The 14,203-nt window shown below is 37.6% G+C and overlaps 1 protein-coding gene across 1 annotated transcript; it reads left to right on the top strand.

Moving 5' to 3' along the window:
* Window positions 1–9,452: 9,452 nt before the first annotated feature.
* Window positions 9,453–10,396, top strand: LOC116246854 (transcription repressor OFP13-like). The gene has a single exon (XM_031618751.2). The coding sequence runs from the start codon at window positions 9,590–9,592 to the stop codon at window positions 10,298–10,300; it is 711 nt and encodes a 236-aa protein (XP_031474611.1). The 5' UTR covers window positions 9,453–9,589; the 3' UTR covers window positions 10,301–10,396.
* The last annotated feature ends 3,807 nt before the right edge of the window (window positions 10,397–14,203 follow it).

Genomic DNA, 14,203 nt, shown 5'->3' with positions numbered 1-14,203 from the left:
CTCAACTGGGGAACCTGAATCCGTGTTACCTTATGAAAACTACGGATCTGTGGTTCAACGGAGAAAGGGTCTGACCATAAATCCACAGTTTTAAAATTTATGGTGAGATCTGAAGCTATCAAACATAACCTACAAAGTTTTGACAATCAACTAACAAGGAGGAGAAAAAAAAAAAAAGTTAACGGGCAAGGAATTACCGACATACGTCAGGAATCATACAGAAAATCACATGCTAGATGTCTTCCATGCTTGGTAGATGTATAATTGGTCGCTTGAAGAATTACTTTAACCACTAATTATTTTTTAACAGTCGAACGATTTTGTCACTATGCGTGGTTGATGAGGATGCCACGGCAAGGAGTCTGAATTATTGACGATATGACGTGCTGACACAGCACGAGCTGTTTGTTTATTAAGCATCGTACAAGATTGAACCATTAATATTTCTTAGGCCTTTAGCTGATATTGAGAAAAGAAAATTGAAAAGAGAAATTAGCTAAATCTCTAGCGAAAGTTTCAGTTTGTGTCAAATTGAATGAGCCCATAAACTAAACCGAGATTGCAGTCACGCAGTGATTGGAATAAAATGTGACAGTCACGGATGCCCAAAATGCCCATGGATATCTGTTTATCCATATTAAATGGGTAATTAGAAAGAAGTAAAATAAACATGCCATGAAGATGACAATGCAATCAACATAGTTGTATATCAGTCAATTTTTTGTCAGAATCGACCGACTGATCAAATCCAATCTGTGTAACACCGATTCAATTCAATTTGATGTTCAATCCTCAAATGAATGATGACTCTAACTATCCAAAATCACTTAGTCATTTAATTAGGATCATCCATCAAATGCATATAAATGGTTCCGAGAAAAACAAAGGAAAAAGTGTGAACTAATGAATAGATGACAAAAAAGTTCATCTCCTTTTTCTCATTGTTTCTTTTTCAATCGTCTGTCATGTTTGATTGTGATTAAATAGCTGGGTGACTATAAAAAGTTAGAGTCACTGTTCGATTTATATATATATATATAAGGAATAAGGCAAGCTTCATTAATAATCCTAATCTCGGTTACCATCATGCAGTTAAGCAAAAACGAGCTTGCTTTCCCCATTAAAAGATCACTTAGTTTTTTATATTTGCCACTAGACAAGCTTTTAGTGTATGAGTTTGATTAAAAATATACCAACAAACAGTAATAAATGCCTTTCTGCTTGCGAGATCAATTTGGCAGTGTTCTCTTGAAGTGGGCAGCATTAAATTGAAGACTAAAAAAAAGCCTGATTGACCCCATTGAGTTCTACATCCAGGTATATCTTGTGCAGTTCTTCTGGTTTAGGAGGCCGATCAGTTAGCACCAACTTTCTGGCATCATGCTGAGGTCTGACCATCTTTGTTCCAGACACATCATACATCTTCCCCGACTCATTCATGGGTCCCTTTACTTGAAAAAGGCAGAGAACCATTAATGAGTACGTCAAGAACAGTGGCTCGGAATTGGGGGTAGCTAGTATTAAATAAAGAGCCGATTTCCATGATTTGGACTACACAAAATCATCATATTAATAACATAGTCCACGTCGCTTTAATGAATTCTATTTGTTCTTGTGGATCATACACCTCGGAGAATATATAAGGCCGACCCTTGTCGATGTGGGTATGATATTTTCTTTAACATTGTTTTATAAATCCAACTCTAAAATTATTTTTTTAAATTCATAAAACTGAAAATTGGAGTTATACAAAACACTTCAATGATCCGTATACTGTTGGCCGATAAGTCATACCAACGACCAATGCGGTATGATACTTATATTTATAGCATTGACTTGGTTGATGCTGCTGTCATTATACTTCTAGTTATCCGATGGGAACTTAGAATCTGAAACACTAAGATTGTGATAGCTAGTGCAACATTATATATAATTTTATATGTGTATACAATTTTATATACCATCCAACTATTTCATTTGTGCCTTAAACCTACCGAATCATCAATAAGGAAACTGCCCAATTGTGTGATCGATTTCATGCTACAGTTTGGAAGCATACTTTTAATAGAAAGATAGACTTTGAAAGGAGGAGGTCACATTCTTCTTTTTAAAAGTTTGTTAAGAGGTCATTATACAACAAAGCTGAAAAGGGGAATAAGAAATTCAAAATTAAGGATGCAGCTGCCAATCAATGGCATACAGTCGGACTTCTAGAAACTACTTGTATATATATATATATGTATATATATATATATATGGTAAATGGTCCAAGTCAAAAGTAATGTAGTTATGCATTGGCTATTCCACCCAACACTTCCAGGGCGCCGTCCTAATGGGAAAACGATGGGGTGTAAAAAGATATGGATATGAAAAATAAGATTAAGGTTTTTCCTAAAGTATGTACGTAGAGAAGTGAAAAAAAAAATGCATGAAACTTTGAATTAGTGTTTAATTTAGACGTTTAAGTTCTACTTAATTTTGGTGAAAACATGCAGGCAGCTTGCACTAGAATATTCAGGAATTTCAAGTTTCGCAATGAAGATTAAGGCTCCTCCACCTCTAAAGTCATGCAGTTTTTTTACACGGCCATTTTCTGTCAAATGGGAAAATAAAACCAACTTACGAGTGAAAATAAAACCAATTTCAACGGGACAGTCTTTTCGTGGACAATATTTCCTGGGTATACTTCTTCCGGATACCATTTCCCTTGGTAAGTGATGAAAACTTGGAGTTCTTACAGGTGGGCAGGAGTGAGATACAAGATTTCACCAACTGAAGGTCTTTCGGTCTGCGGTTGGTGACTGGTTTTAGGGCAGAGATGCGTCGCCCTTGATAAACAAATGAATATGGTAATTGATTAATCAAATCTCTATAAGTAAAGGGATTTAAAGTTGGCACAAGATCGGCCAAATTAATCCGTTTGGCAATGTTCATGATCAAACTTTCAATCACTTAAGAAGCCAAATCTGTATATATATGATGGGAAAACTATCCTCACGGCCCGGAAAAGTTGGTCGCGCTAGTTTAACCTGTAACTGCATGGGCACTATATGATCCAAACAGAAAAAAAAATTATGTACATTTTTATTCATTTGTGTGAGAACAAGATCAAAGGTTTCTTTTACATAAGATTTTAATCTCCTCTACTTCCCTTAAACTCTTATTTCATCGATCCTCTGCCCCTTTCTTTCTCTTATGTTCCTGTTTTGCTGTCTGCATAAAACACAAACTAATAGAAATATTTGTTGCTTCCTAAGTCGTATCTTATAACTAAATTCAGGGTTTGGTGATCCGTCCATGTCCTCATTCGTCTTCCATGAAAAGAAATTAACTACTATTTATTACTACCATATATCCACCGACGCTATAAAGTTGATGCAAGTAAGGCGCAGTGTCCATGTCCCGAGTTGGGTCTGTGAAGTGGGATTTTAAACGATTCGGATATAGATCGGCTGAGCACATTTAGAATTGGAGCGAGTTAGGATCTATTAAGCTGACAACTGCAATAATATCTTTCCCCAAAGCACAACCGACCATTTGCAACCTCAAGTTTAGGTCTAGACATCTGATATACAGGTTAAATAGATCGGGTCTGGTCCAACTCACAAGAAGTTCTTTATAGTCATTTGTTATATATATATATATATATATATATATATATATATGAATGTTTAGTCTTAACAAAACCCTTGCTTGAAATATTGAAAACTTCATTTAATTTCTCAAGTTTTGGGGGATGATTTTGTCTTAGCTAATTGACAACAAAATCATCTTTCATAACACGAACAGTAAAATTTTTGAGAAAACATTCAGGATTGGATTACGTTTGGTACCTAAATATATTATAGTTCTTTAGGGAATATATGAAGTGTGCATGATAAAAGTAGGGGCAAAGGCAGGTGTGGGCACTGTGTGGCCAACTGCTCACACTGACGTGTAAAAAAATTGTGTATTTTCATATGATACTTGAGAGTAATTTTTCTCCTTCACATATAAAACTTTAAAAATTTTATAATTTGTGACCCTTAACCAGATCTTTCTAGCTCCGCCGCTGGTTGAAGCTGTCTCAACTTGTAGGAACGCCAGTGATCGTTAAAATGCTCGTCTCTCCACCTTCTTGCTTTCCAGCCTGACCATTCTCACGGTGAAAGATGAAGGCATCAGAGTTTGGATAAGAGATTTAGTAGACATGAGAGACCGACGAAGACATTATATTTCCCCTGGGCTATAAAAAAAATAAGCACATTACAAAATTTTTCGAATTACTGAGAGATTTCTTTGTTTTCCTTTTAAGTTTTATGGAGAAATGGCAGATGGATCCACAGAGTACATTGCTCGTGCAAGGGACTAGCTAGCACCCATGGACTTGGATACAAGCCATTAATTGTCTCAATCAATAGTCGACTTCGACTAACCTAGGGATGTCAATGTATCTGATTTGAATTGGATATTTGATCGAACCAATTCAAAAAATTTTAGAAATCAGATTAGATTCAGATTTAATAAATGACACAGATTGGATTTGGATTTGGATTTAGGTTTGGATCAGATTTATTTTTATACAGATATCCTATATATTATGCTCTTGCATTTTGAAAATTGGTAAAATTCGGTTCAAAATTTGAATTTGGATTCAGATTCAAATATGAGCTTTGTTGCTCAAATTCAAATCCAAATTTGAATCTGAACATGAACATATGAATATTTGACAAAGCAAATATGGTTAAGGGTATATTCGATGCAAATCTGATCCATTGATATCTTGAAACTATTGTAGTGTCTGGCCCCTAGCCCATATTTGATGAAGTGCTTCTTAGGTGTAATTTTACCAAGTTATACTTTCTCCCCAGAATTAATTGAACAAGTCGGAGCTCTCACTCGATTTCGAGGGTTTAACCATGCACGACATCATCAAGTAAACATTTTTTTCACCATATGTTTGATTGCCTTTCATAGGTCCTAATAACCATTGCGTGAAATAATGGTCATCTAGGAGATCAAATATTACCCTAATTTTCCTTATGTATTTAGTTATCCAAGATATTATGTATTTAGTTATCCAAGATATGACTCGTTTGCAACCATAAATAGACATTGCGGCTTGTTCTTGTATCTACATAATTTCTTGTTCCTAAATTTTGTTATACATTCTCATTTTATTGGCTCTTTCTTTTTTTAACATGCCAAAATTGTTTCTCCAAATTACAATTTTATAATGTAAGGAGCAAGAACCAGATCATAGCGTGAAGGATTGGTTTTTCTAAGTTGTGATGATGACTAAAGCGAGCTAAGAACATTATTTTAAATAGTTGGACAGCTTTGCGTTGTATGTTGTCCTACCCTCTGCTTATTCGGTAGTTACGAATTGCGCGTGTCGACAATTAGTTGGTTCTATACATTACCCAATGCCTACCATCGTCGCATCTTGCACCAACATTCAACCTAATAACCTTTAGGCGTCTGATTCAAATGGAATCAAGGGGAACTTCTATAATCGTTATTCTCATTCTTTAAAAATGAGAAGTTTGTTATCAAACGAACAAAGAATTTTGATTCTGAAATTATAGGAATCAAAATTCTAGAATTACGATACCACTCCATGGGGGGAATTATGATTTTGGCAATTTTTTTGGTTTCTTTTAGAGCATAAAGTATGAAGGCTTTAGTGTATGAACACTAAAATTTTGATTTTTTTTTTTTTTTGCGGAAGCCACTCAACCCCTTTTCCCTACCCACGAAGTCTAAGGCTGATTCAAGACTTGGGTGGATCGGTAGTACACTTATAAGCTAGAGTATCATACTTTAACCGTTTGTTGTCTAAATGAGTAGCGTTTTTGAGAATCAAGTTAACCATCAGATTCCTGACATCTTGACCTGCTCTAACAGGGGTTTTAAATTCTGGGTTTCTCTTCAAATTCATCTGTAAAATGTAAAGAAAAAGGAGGCGTAAGACTTGGATCTGGTGATGGACCAATCACACCATGTAGTTTCAACCTGAATCTTTAGGCCCAGCATTTGATTTTGTTATTTCCATGTTCGCATAGTATGACCATGTAAGCATGTGAACATTGTACTTGATTTGATTAATCATAATTCCCCTACCTTAGCACATTAAGTACATTATTCATAGTTTTCACATTTTTTAAACACCTCTCTCTCTCTCTCTCTCTCTCTCTCTCTCTCTCTCTCTCTCTATATATATATATATATATATATATATATATATATATATATATATATATATATATATATATATATATATATAGCACAACCGGTTGGATTGGGTGGTGTGTCTTTAGTTCGAATTTTAGATGGTGCTATCTTGATGGTATTGAAAATTGTTGAGCTTGGGATTATGGGTGACATTAGGAAGGCTAAGTAGTTGTCTCTCCCTCTTCCCCCCATCTTCTTTCTGTCTCTCTCTCTCTCAAAATCGTCTAAAGTTGTCATAAGTGTTAGTCAAAATTCTATGATTATATTAAGCCAAACGAGCTTCTTTGAACCCACTTTCCAAATCAAGACACTGCAACTTGAAGGCATTAATGCTCGTATTCACCGGATTCATGTGAACCCACATTGTGCTTTTCTTCACATCCCTGTCCAAGAGTTATTAGGGTTTGTTACCTATCTCATCAACTGAAGCAGGTCCTTGGATTTACCTAGCCCAACTCCCACACCAACATGGCCCAATAATCCAACCCTCAATCAAGAGGCTTCTGGGTGTTGATATAAGACAAAGAAAAACCAGTAAAAAAAGACAGCACACTTTCCATCCTACGGTTAGACAACTCTCTGTGCTTTTTCTCCCCCACATTCACTTTTTTTGTTGCGACTTTCCAACTTGATTGAAGACATCCCCACCTGATCCAAGAGAGATCCAAATGTAGGGGCAAAGTGGGTTCTCTTTTCAAATCTTTCTTTATCAACCCCATGCACAGAGGAATCCCAATTCCCAACAGTCCCTTTCTTTGGGAACCCAAGTTAAAATATGACTTCTCATGCAACACTGTCCCTACCTCCTTCTTCTTTTGCTTTAAATTTTGGCCTTAAATTAGGTATAAGATGTGTTTAATTGGCGTTGTCTAGTGGAAGAATATGTTTGGGAACTCAATGCAGTAGAAAAGATTTTGTGGGGAGGGGACAAACTTAGGGTTAGGGTTTCTTGTTTTTTACCTCTTGCAGCTTTGTGAAGAGTTAAGGTGTGGTTGTCCTGGATGAATCTGTGATAAGGCGTTACAGGGTTCCATCTTTTTCGGTGGGGGCGGCACTGCCATAAGAGTGCCAAGCATGTGGACCAGCACCCAACTCAGACTAATGGAGAAACATGGTGGAGTGCCCTTTGATTATGGGGACAACACCCAAGAAAAAGATAGAAAGTTGGATCAGTTCAAGATCTCTTGGATTTTCTCTCAATGATCTCAACTTTTCTTTTTTCATTCTGATGAAGAAACCATCGCAGAGGCATTAATTCCTTCTACTGTTTTCAGAATGTGCACTGTTGTATGTTCCCCAAGTTTGTAACTCCTAAAGAAACATATATGCGCGCTTGACTTGTTCATTGTTCTCAATCTAAACTAATTCTTAAACTAAAGAATCGAATATGACACCAGTGGCTAAAGTTTACCTGTTTTTGGATCGTATTTATGCATCATGAATTGAAGATACAACACTTTAAATTTAACTCATCGGCAAGTCAAGACAAATATCAAATTAATATCTAAAATATCTTACACCACATTGAACTCAGTTTCTTAAATTTGTATTTAACGAAGTCTAGATTTTAGTTGGGTGCATTTCTGTATGACAGAAAAGTCGGAGCCAATTTATATTTATTGCAGAGCCTCAAAGCCTAATTGCATTTACAAAGGTGCTTTTAAAACCTGACAATCGTCACTTTCTTCTTCTATCTATGATTGTCTTTTTGGCTGCTACTGTGACATGGGTTTCGAACTGAAAGCACATAGACCGAAGATTTCATCAGTATGAGGCAAGAAGACAAGTTCGGATTTTCTGGAAGCGACCAAAATTCCCAGATGTTCCGGAAATTGCTCATCGAATTAGCACAGACCTCCATTGGAAATGGAGTAGCAGCTATCCTTTTTAGGTTTTGCTACCTAAAAAGGCCGTCTGCTGCCATAGTTGCCTTTGGGGAGTTGACCTTCTTCACCAGATAATAGTTTCATATCTGCATCAACTATACTATGTGTCCACTAATGCTTTCTTTTCAAATTAATAACAGCCCTTTTTATGGTATATATATATATATATATATATATATATATATATATATATGGGAGCCGACCTACTGTGAGGATAATTGAATCCACAATTGGTGTGCGAGGTATCAACTTTATCAGACAAATCGGCGTCATACCCAACGGTCCTGGTCGGTACCACTGGCTGGGATGTGCTTCTGCAGGGAGAGCTGCCTGCCGGAGGTCCAGCCGGAAAGTGCGTATTTCTCCTTGAATTTTATACATGCTCAAATTAATCCGGCCAACTCTAGCTTTGGTTATTCTGCGTATTGAATTCTTGACCTACTTGGATCATATGAAAGGGAAAAGACACCAATGTGTACCGATGTAGTATTATTTTCTCTGATGATTGTGTCGGCTTGTCATTTGTGGGTGCACAGGATCATACTTGCCAGTATACTTTACAGTTTACATGTGCATATAAAAATGACTTTCTTATCCTCCTTCAACATGTATATGTAGAGGTTTCAAATTTACAATTAATTATTGTTGGGTGAGAATATCTGAAAAATTGAAGCTTTAAAAAGCATTCCGATCTAAATTGCTAAATATGGGGTGAACTCCAGCCGAGTAGAGCTTGAGTTCAGTCAGCTTGAGCTCGGCTCGACTAATGAAACCTTGAGGTTTACTCGGTTCGAGCTCGAGGATAGCTTAACAGAAGCAGTTTGAGCTTGAGTCGGCAGTTACGTGTTGAGCTCGACTCGATTAAGGCTCGACAAACTCGATTAAGGCTCAAGTTTGACTCGACAGTTACGTGTTGAGCTCGAACTTAACTCGATTATTTAAACGATTCAACTCATGAACTTGAACTCGACTTATTAAGCAAATGGCTCGGCTTGAACTAGTTCATGAGCCGATACTCGTTGTTTACCCTTATATGGATGTGGTAGTGTTGTCAAGAAAACGATCCAGTCTTTACTTGGTGGATGTAAAGCAACAAAGACATGACACATGCGCTGTTGCAGGTTCAAAAGAATAGCAAAGTGGACCTCACCTGTAATGTCTTGCAGCTTGTAAATGATATTTTGCCTAATTTGTTTTATTTTCTTTCATTAATTTATCTTCAATGCTGTAACAATTGTTTTATTGAATTATTTTTCTTTTTTTTATTTGAGTTTTTTTGGGTTATAAACTGATAAAGATCTCCCAAAATGAAAAATTACATCTTTTACCCATCGTCTGTTTTATATTTGTAACTTTGAACACAAAAACAGATCTCTCTCTCTCTCTCTCTCTCTCTCTCTCTCTCTTTTCCATTTATTAGTATCAATCGGTAGGAACTCAGGCTTCTCTCAGGGCTTGATAGCCATCAGATTCAATTGGGCAAGCCACAGATGATGATGAAGTCCTCCATTAAAGCTCTCCACCAAAGCCTCTGCACTCTCCCTCCCCGGGCGCAGACCTGCCTCTGTGTCCACGAATCCCAGACCGACTCCTTCCGCCTCGCCGCCGATGACCTCTACAACGACTTCAACTCCATCCACCTCGGCAAAGCAGAGCAACAACGAGAAACAGAGAACAACCATACCGACCGTTGCTGCCACCACCACCTCCTTCCAGCTCGTGACTCCACCTCCTTCGACGAATCCTCCGCCGAGCCATGCTCCTCGTCAGCGGCCTCGTCGTCGGACTGCGCCCTCGACAGCTTGGCAAGGAGCCTGAGCTCGAAGCGCTTCTTCTTCTCTCCCTGCACCACCAACTCCATCCTGGAAGAAGGCAAAAGGGAGAAGGAAGATGGTAGTGATGGCGGCAGCGGCAGCGGCATCAGTGGGGACGGTGATGGCGTCTTCGAGCTCGGAAAGGGAGAAAGGTTGCCGCTCCGCGAGGAGAGCGTTTCGTTGTCGGTGAATTCCGAGGACCCGTTTCAGGATTTCAGGGCGTCCATGGAGGAGATGGTGGAAGCTCTCGACATCAGAGAGTGGTCTGGCCTGCAGGAGCTGCTGCAATGCTACCTGAGGCTTAATGAGAAGCACGCTCATAGATTCATCATCTGCGCCTTTGTTGATCTCATCATGAACATTGCCGATCGCACCAAAGAGCGCTAGATTCATAAGCAGTCTCCTCCTTCCTCTAATTGTGCTTATAATTTTTCTTTCCTCTCTCTAATTGCTTCAATGAAAAACTATTTAGTTTTGGAGAAATGACCATCCTCCTTTTTTAACAAATGTTATCAGTGTACTCGACTTCGAACTGAACCCGAGAAAAGATCTGATTAGGTGGAAAATATATAGTAGATGTACTAAGTACCCATCTTTTTTGTAAATGAGTTTGAACAAGACTGGAACCTAAACCCTCCTCGGACCAGCAGTAAAACCTATTGGATGTATTTCTATACTGTTGGATCTTTTGGATCTGGATCCTTCATGATTGAGCAGGATCTAAAACCCACATAACAACTCAAATGTGTTGCTTAACAGTATAAACCGGCTACCAATGTGGTAGTTATGGAAACAGATATACAGTAATACAAAGGTGGAAAAAAGATAGAGGCAGATAACGGAGAGAATGTGTGAGAATCTTGAAGAGGGCTGTGAAGATGGAAGGTTCTCCATTACGTGAGATTGTAGCCTCCTTAGAACACAGAGTCAGGCAGCGACCATCTTCAAAGATGAGAGGTACGTGAATCTATCTCAATGCAAAGATGTTTTGGGGTGAATATATGTATAATTTGCATTATCTTTTTCCTGACACGAGCCATGGCTGCCCACAAGAAGTCGAAGGCTATCCACTGCTTCCTTGGCTTGTAGCATTAATTTGGAATGAGAATTTATTAGTACCCTTTACGTTGTGAACTAGAGCTTTGTTTTAATAATGGAGGTGGATCAGTAATTGAGAAATTTCTTGAAGTTTTTCTGCTTGTTTTCCTCATTACTGGACCACATCAGTCCTCGTCTTCTTCCAAAATCTTTTAATTTATGTTTCTTTTCTTTTATTTGCAGGAAGGTTTTATTGCCTTCTTTTTTTTCTTTTCACTTTAGTCCGATTAGCAGTAACAGCATTCATGCTTCTCATATCGCGTAGAGTGTTTGAATGACGGTCAAAACCGAGATTATAAAAAACAAAGTTTGAACAAAATGGCACTCGCAAAATGAAGCGAATAACCTGGCCCCCTCCAAGTTTTTCATTGAAAATGTTGTTCTCGACAGTGTGCCTCACAAACACACAAACCCGGTTTTTTTTAAAAAAAAAAAAACTGATTAAATAACCAAGTTTAAATAAAACTTTGTTTTCACAAATTAAACGACATATTCTGGGGTGCAGTCCCAAATTTTACTTTGAAGGCTGTTTGAAGGCTGTTTGGCTTCAATAATATATTATATTGTTTCTGTCTGATGAATCTGTTCAAAAAAATAAAGCAGACAAGTGTTTGTAGGATAGTAGCATAATATTGTTGTTGCCAAGCAATCCCTTAAAGGTTTCTTGCTTGTGTTGTGGTTGAAGGTCTCAATTAACATGAACATGGCAGTGTGGCATCTAACAGTCTCTCGAACTTCTAAATTTTTATAAGTGTACGTATAGTACTTAGAGCAAGTGAGACACATACGATTTCAAATTTGGATCCAAAGCTGGTCACATCAGGTCAGCATATATGTGTCAGACTTGATAGAATCTAGGAAAACCCAAGCTGGCCTTATGGCAGTGGGTTTTGGATCAATTGCTTATTTTCAAATGTAATCAAAAACTAATATGTTGTTATGTACAACTGAGAAATCATGAGTCCCAAATAATTTGGTGGTATCGTGAACTTGTATTTAATTAATTTTCTCAAAATTTTACAAGCTAATGGATTTTGATGCGAAAGCAACCGGCAGGGACAAGTGAGATACCCCATTATAAATTTATAACCTAATTTTGTTTGTGATACATCTTAGCCACGGAATCTACCGGAAGAAGGAGGCTAAATGTTCAACAATCCAACTTCTTTAATAGAATATCTTCCAAGAATATGATAGATTACCTGATCGATCACCTCTTCCATTAAAGAGCGGCTCTCCTGGGGAAAAAAGAAGAAAGTAAATGTAATGCCAATTTGAATTTATAACAAACATAAATGCTTATAAGAAAGAATCTGAAACAAAAAAACAAAAATCACTTGTACAATGTTTGTAGTCGCATTGCATGTTGGAAGCATCAGCAAGTTGGTCGGTCTTTAGTATAATCTGATAAGATACTGTACAAAGCTTACCCTTTTTCTTTTTTTACCTCTGCCTTTGAGGTTTAGGGCTGCTTTGAGATTTGAGTCGTGAACTGGGCACCCGTCAACTAAAGTGTTATATATCAACCATTTACAATTTAAATGAGTAATAGCCATGGTATGTCGAACTTTCACCGGTCTGTTAGTCTGACCAACTACATTATGCCCCTCGGTACCAAATGCCATGGATCTGGTTGGAGGATTTTCTCATGTTCTCTAACGTGGCACACTCCATTAGCGACTGTGGCCAACCATCTACTTTTGATCGCCGAACAATAATAAGACAAAAAGGTAAAAATCTTGTACATATTAAAATAACCAAAAACAGGACCAGTCTATACAACAAGATAGGGAATCATGTTTTGTATGACCATACCTAAAATCTGCAGATCTTAATCAGAAACTGGATTCTACACCACTCAGTTGTGAGATTTCGGTATATCCTTATCCCATTTTAGGTGTCAAGCCAGAGTTTTTAATTGGGCAGCCCAAAACACTCTTCTGTCTGGATCCGGTCCGGTCCAACTCAAACCCTGGATGCATACAAAGGCAATGCAGCTTTCTCGTGTAATAATTAAATTGAAAAGGGCATTGCAGATTGATTGAACTGGATCATTGCAGCGGTAGATCCAGAAAGTTCTGGATAAGATGATACTCTAAGTTTGAATTTCAAACGCGAAGGAGGCACTCACATGTAAAAAACTGAAAATTAATGAAGTTTCTGTGTGTAAATAAAGTAAAATTTGTGAGTTTAATTCCGGCACTGGACCATTGGAGATTGTGAAGATTAAGTAGAAAAAAATGAGGACTGAGCGTGTTTTCAAGTTTTGTTCCACTTGGTTCAAAATCATCACTAGCAGCAGTCATGCTGATTACTTAAGGGGTGTTTGGGACTCCAAAATGTTGTTTAAGGCATGTTTAGATGATGGTCGAAACTGAGATTATAAAAAATCAAGTTTTGAGCCAATAGCGCTCTCAAAAGAGACAAAACGAGGTTCCAAAAGCTGATTAAGGTTTAAACAAAATTTAGTTTTCACAAATTAGACGCCGGTTTTTTTACAGTGTCATCCAAACTTTACCTTATAGAGTTTCCGTTCGCTTGTTTTGGTTGGAGATATGAATGGATCAGATTCATCTGACTTGAGTCAGCAATCAAATCTGAATATGGTAGTCTGGCATCTGAGAGTCTCTCGAAAGTCTAAATCGAGATGAATGTACGTTTGGTACTTTGAGCCAGTCAGACTTGCATAAGATTCCAAATCTGGATCCAATGCTGGTCGGATCAGCTATTTATGTCAGAGTTGATTGAATCTAGGAAAACCCGAGACTGACCATATTGCAGTGATTTTTGAAGCAATTTCTCATGTTCAAATTGATCGTTTAAACAAAAACCAATAGATTGCTATACCCAACAAAACCTCAGTCCTAATAATTTAGTGACGTTTTATTTAACTAGTTTGGTCAAAATTTTACATGCTAACGAACTTTAATGCGAAACCAACCTGCAGGAACATGTGAGACATCCCATCATAATCTAGTTTTGTTTATGATACATGCTACCGCGCAATCTACAGAAAAAGAGTTCAAGAAATCTAATTAATAAAGTTTAACATTCCAGTACTTAATTGGATGTTGGTAGGTATAAAAGCTTTACGAATAAAGTTTTTCAAACACAGAGAGAGTCCAAAGACTCGCTCTCATGGTCGTCGTCCCTACAGATTCAGTAAAAGAACAGCATCTACGGATCCATAGA

The sequence above is a fragment of the Nymphaea colorata genome, chromosome 2, assembly GCF_008831285.2.
Source record: "Nymphaea colorata isolate Beijing-Zhang1983 chromosome 2, ASM883128v2, whole genome shotgun sequence".
NCBI classification, from domain to species: domain Eukaryota; kingdom Viridiplantae; phylum Streptophyta; class Magnoliopsida; order Nymphaeales; family Nymphaeaceae; genus Nymphaea; species Nymphaea colorata.
This window is presented reverse-complemented; position numbering and strand designations above follow the sequence as displayed.

Bases quoted from the DNA above. Each gene is read 5' to 3' on its own strand.
- LOC116246854 (XM_031618751.2), top strand. From the start codon at position 9,590: ATGATGATGAAGTCCTCCATTAAAGCTCTCCACCAAAGCCTCTGCACT.